The 6,000-nt window shown below is 37.1% G+C and overlaps 1 protein-coding gene across 1 annotated transcript in view; it reads right to left on the bottom strand.

Annotated features, from left to right (window-relative positions):
- LOC134326190 (zinc finger protein 271-like) overlaps nt 1–5,022 on the bottom strand; it is a gene marked incomplete at its 5' end in the record, with an annotated part of 73,688 nt that extends 68,666 nt beyond the window's left edge. Inside the window, one exon of the mRNA XM_063008382.1 lies at nt 4,536–5,022. Coding sequence (XP_062864452.1) covers nt 4,536–5,022 — 487 coding nt within the window. The remainder of the gene's footprint in view (nt 1–4,535) is intronic.
- Between the last annotated feature and the right edge of the window lie 978 nt (nt 5,023–6,000).

Below are 6,000 nucleotides of genomic sequence, written 5' to 3' on the forward strand. Positions count from 1 at the left end.
ACTTCTGCATGCAGCTGTCTGTGTGCTTGTGTGTCCTGAGCTCAGTAATTACTTTTACCAATTTGTGTTTGAATTCTTAATACAGTGTATCACAAAAGTGAGTACACCCCTCACATTTCTGCAGATATTTAAGTATATCTTTTCATGGGACAACACTGACAAAATGACACTTTGACACAATGAAAAGTAGTCTGTGTGCAGCTTATATAACAGTGTAAATTTACTCTTCCCTCAAAATAACTCAATATACAGCCATTAATGTCTAAACCACCGGCAACAAAAGTGAGTACACCCCTAAGAGACTACACCCCTAAATGTCCAAATTGAGCACTGCTTGTCATTTTCCCTCCAAAATGTCATGTGACTCGTTAGTGTTACTAGGTCTCAGGTGTGCATAGGGAGCAGGTGTGTTCAATTTAGTAGTACAGCTCTCACACTCTCTCATACTGGTCACTGAAAGTTCCAACATGGCACCTCATGGCAAAGAACTGTCTGAGGATCTTAAAAGACGAATTGTTGCGCTACATGAAGATGGCCAAGGCTACAAGAAGATTGCCAACACCCTGAAACTGAGCTGCAGCACAGTGGCCATAATCATCAAGCGTTTTAAAAGAGCAGGGTCCACTCAGAACAGACCTCGCGTTGGTCGTCCAAAGAAGCTGAGTGCACGTGTTCAGCGTCACATCCAACTGCTGTCTTTGAAAGATAGGCGCAGGAGTGCTGTCAGCATTGCTGCAGAGATTGAAAAGGTGGGGGGTCAGCCTGTCAGTGCTCAGACCATACGCCGCACACTACATCAAATTGGTCTGCATGGCTGTCACCCCAGAAGGAAGCCTCTTCTGAAGTCTCTACACAAGAAAGCCCGCAAACAGTTTGCTGAAGACATGTCAACAAAGGACATGGATTACTGGAACCATGTCCTATGGTCTGATGAGACCAAGATTAATTTGTTTGGTTCAGATAGTCTCAAGCATGTGTGGTGGCAATCAGGTGAGGAGTACAAAGATAAGTGTGTCATGCCTACAGTCAAGCATGGTGGTGGGAATGCCATGGTCTGGGGCTGCATGAGTGCAGCAGGTGTTGGGGAGTTACATTTCATTGAGGGACACATGAACTCCAATATGTACTGTGAAATACTGAAGCAGAGCATGATCCCCTTCCTCCGGAAACTGGGTCGCAGGGCAGTGTTCCAGCATGATAATGACCCCAAACACACCTCTAAGACGACCACTGCTTTATTGAAGAGGCTGAGGGTAAAGGTGATGGACTGGCCAAGCATGTCTCCAGACCTAAACCCAATAGAACATCGTTGGGGCATCCTCAAGCGGAAGGTGGAGGAGCGCAAAGTCTCGAATATCCGCCAGCTCCGTGATGTCGTCATGGAGGAGTGGAAAAGCATTCCAGTGGCAACCTGTGAAGCTCTGGTAAACTCCATGCCCAGGAGAGTTAAGGCAGTTCTGGGAAATAATGGTGGCCACACAAAATATTGACACTTCAGGAACTTTCACTAAGGGGTGTACTCACTTTTGTTGCCGGTGGTTTAGACATTAATGGCTGTATATTGAGTTATTTTGAGGGAAGAATAAATTTACACTGTTATATAAGCTGCACACAGACTACTTTTCATTGTGTCAAAGTGTCATTTTGTCAGTGTTGTCCCATGAAAAGATATACTTAAATATCTGCAGAAATGTGAGGGGTGTACTCACTTTTGTGATACACTGTAAATAGTCATTCTTAACTAATTAGTATTCGTCCTTCTTTCCTGGATAAAAGAACAAAAAAAATCAGCAAAGGGAAAAAATTGATTTTAAAAGTGATTTCAATTTCAGTAAGACATTGCTTTTCTTTAAATAGTGCTACAGTCCATTGAGATTTTGAACGGCCTTCCAGCACTCTACCCATCAGGAGTTGCACCACCACAGAAACTGGGACAGCCAAGTGAGCCTCTGTTTCATATTCTCATGGTAAGTATTGTCAACTGTTATTTATTTGTTGTTTAGATAGTTCACTAAACTGCTTGCAAAGAAACTTTAAGTTGTCATTTAAATGCTGAATAAAGTTTGTTCTGTTCATGTCTGTGGCGTATAGTGCCTTTGGTTTTTGGTTTTTCAGCCCTCTGAAAACGCTGGTGCTGTTCTTAGTAGATGCCGTCTATCAAGCCCCCTGCTTCTAACTGACCAGGATAACTGCATGATCAGTGTTGGGAAGAACCCAGTGACAACATTCCCCGAAGGCCTGCTGCACGAAGGTGTTCTGTATGTCATGGCGTACTATTACGCGCTGCAAGTCAGGTCCAGATTGAAGACCCTTTTTATTATTTTTTTTTTATGTTTAAAAATAGTATATGAAGACCAAGCAATGTTGTTAATGTTGTAGACGTAGGGACATTGTTATTGGAAAGCCTCTAAGATTGACATGTTTTAATAGAATTCTCAGAAGCGGCCTGAACATGCTTGTTGTGTATTTGGATAAAGCTGCCTTGTTTGCACACTTGTAATGTATTCACATCAAGCTGCCATGATGGCACACTTATTAAAGTTAATAAAATTGATAGCAAAATTCAGATTTTCTGTTGTATTTTTTTCAATAAACGGACTTGGTGTATGATGTTTTAATTTAAGTATAAGGTACATTCCTCTCAGATTGCTAGCAATGCAGTCTTACCAATAGACTTATATGAGAGAAATAGACTAGTATTGAGTCTCTATATTTTTTGTGCATGGAAACTGAATTTTTAATGCTTATGTTATAATTAAAATGCTCTAATTTTCATATTTTCTGACTGGTTTTAAGGCATTTAGTGTGGTGCCAAAACCTATGTATTATTGCTTATTTTTAAGAAGTCTTACTAAGTAACATTTGCGTACCCCATTGGCAGATTTTTTTTTTTGCTTAATATAAGCATTTACATCTCATTTCAATATTTCTTTTGCTGTTTTTATAGATAGTTTTTTAGTGTGTTAATTATAATAATGTGAGGGTTTTTAATTGTTCATTTCTTATTTTGAGAACTATTTTCTGGAGTTGATCTTAATTTAAGCTTTAAAGTGTTAATTTAAGAACATTTTAAAGCCATTTTAGCTAAAAATATGTCCAAGCATTCTAATTTCAAGAATTTTTTTACCAAATAAGGTTTTATGAAAATGCTTAAAACAAGATTAATATGCTAGTTTAGCTGATTATGCTAGTTTTTGAATTATTAATATGAAATTAGAGCAAATGAGTTTTACTCAGATCTAGCCATAATACCTTAAATCAAGTCATTTCTTACTAATTTTAAGATTATACGATAATTGATAGCACAAGATCTTTTTTCTTATTTTAAGAAATCTTGCTGAGATAAATTTTCTCACTATACTGGCAGATAATTTTGCTTGATTTAAGCACCTTTTGTCTTGATTTGTTTTTATTTTTCTTGTTTTCTGAAGGTGATTTTTTGCAGTGTAGCAGCAGTGTGCACATTAAACCATTCACAAAGGGGTCATTAAGTTTGGCAAATTGAAATAATGGCATGTTTGGAGTTGACCAGCAGATAAGAGAGGACTACAGTCAGTCCTAGACGTTCTTCCAAGCAGTTCCTCTAATGTCATGTTTAGTTCTCCAACATGCTTCTCTAACTCTGTTCTTTCTTTCTTAGACCTTTTACAATCTGATCATCTGAGTTTGATTCCTGTGTGTTAGTGTTTACAGAGTCCAGATACAATTTCTCTCCAGTGTGAATGCGCTGGTGTAATTTGAGATGACAATGTTGATTAAAACTCTGAGATCCACACTAAGATCACTGATACGGTTTCTCTCCAGTGTGAGTGCGCTGGTGTATTTTATGGTCACTTTGTATATTAAAGCTTTCCTTACACAAAGCATCGATACGGTTTCTCTACAGTCTGAATGCGCTGGTGTATTAACTCTATTCTGCCACCTTTATACATCCTGCATAAACTGGCAGATAGATAACTCCTCCACCAATCACCACGCTGTAGAAGATGTTTAGTTCAACTCTGTTTAATGGCAAACTGGAAGTAGGTTAAAACTACAAGAAGTAAAAACAACACATTTATAAACTTCAGCACATCAAGACATGAATATCAAATAATATTTAAGTTTAAAGTCCATATGCATATTATTCCAAGTTATGCATTTCAATACTAATAATCCAACATGTGCAAATTCATTTAACTTAATGCATCATGAGCTAACCTGATTCAAGCATGTAATACAAAATCAACTAATACTCTTAATAAACATCAATTAAAACGTCTTAACAAATAAACATACCCACAATGCATCCACAGGCATGAAATGAACTTCACGAGGCTCCACTACATTCTCGTGCACGAATCGCTTCACTTAGCGAACCGCTACTATGAATCATCATCAGTTACCAAACGACTCTTAAACAAACAGTAAACATTTACCACATGAACTGTATTAACAGCACAAACTCTGTTGATTAAAATCTAGTACAGTATCTGATTCCGGATGCAGATAATGTTTTTCTCCAGTGTGAATGTGCTGGTGTATTTTCAGATGACTTTCTCTATTAAAACTCTTTCCACACTGTGAGCACTGATACGGTTTCTCTCCATTGTGAATGCGCTGGTGTGTTTTGAGATGACTCTGTTGATTAAAACTCTTCCCACACTGTGAGCACTGATACGGTTTCTCTCCAGTGTGAATGTGCTGGTGTGTTTTGAGATGACACTGTTGATTAAAACCCTTCCCACACTGTGAGCACTGATACGGTTTCTCTCCAGTGTGAATGCGCTGGTGTATTTTAAGATCACTCTGTTGATTAAAACTCTTTCCACACTGTGAGCACTGATATGGTTTCTCTCCAGCGTGAATGCGCTGGTGACTTTTGAGAGTACTCTGTATATAAAAACTCTTTCCACACTGTGAGCACTGATATGGTTTCTCTCCAGTGTGAATGCGCTGGTGTATTTTAAGAGCACTCGGTCCATTAAAACTCTTTCCACACTGTAAACACTGATACGGTTTCACTCCAGTGTGAATGCGCTGGTGTATTTTGAGATTACCCTGTGTAATAAAACTCTTTCCACACTGTGAGCACTGATACGGTTTCTCTCCAGTGTGAATGTGCTGGTGTTTTTTGAGATTACTCTGTGTATTAAAACTCTTCTCACACTGTGAGCACTGATACGGTTTCTCTCCAGTGTGAATGCGCTGGTGTATTTTGAGTTTACTCTGTGTATTAAAACTCTTCTCACACTGTGAGCACTGATACGGTTTCTCTCCAGTGTGAATGCGCTGGTGTATTTTGAGCACACTCTGGAACCTGAAGCTCTTCCCACACTGTGAGCAGACGTTTCCTTCTTCCTGTGTGGGACTGAGAGAGGTGTTAATGCTGACAGTACCAGAGGACGTTTGCTGATTACTGGAGCTTCTGGTGGGCGTCAGATCCTCATGTTCAGTCTTAATCTTCACCAGAGTCTCATATTTATCATGGTTGCAGCTCTTGATGTGATTGTGGAGCTGATTTTGGGTTGTAGAGGAACGTGGACACGAGGAGCAGCAGAAATCCTTGTTCAGTTCTGAAGCAGAAAATAATCAAATACATTTATAACATTATAACTAATCAAATACATTTATAACATTATAAATAATCAAATACATTTATAACATTATAAATAATAATATACATTTATAACATTATAACTAATCAAATACATTTATAACATTATAAATAATCAAATACATTTATAACATTATAAATAATAATATACATTTATAACATTATAAATAATCAAATACATTTATAACATTATAAATAATCAAATACATTTATAACATTATAAACAATCAAATACATTTATAACATTATAAATAATCAAATACGTTTATAACATTATAAATAATCAAATACATTTATAACATTATAAATAATCAAATACATTTATAACATTATAAATAATCAAATACATTTATAACATTATAAATAATCAAATATATTTATAACATTATAAATAATCAAATACA

The sequence above is a fragment of the Trichomycterus rosablanca genome, chromosome 14 (genome assembly GCF_030014385.1).
Source record: "Trichomycterus rosablanca isolate fTriRos1 chromosome 14, fTriRos1.hap1, whole genome shotgun sequence".
NCBI classification, from domain to species: Eukaryota; Metazoa; Chordata; class Actinopteri; order Siluriformes; family Trichomycteridae; genus Trichomycterus; species Trichomycterus rosablanca.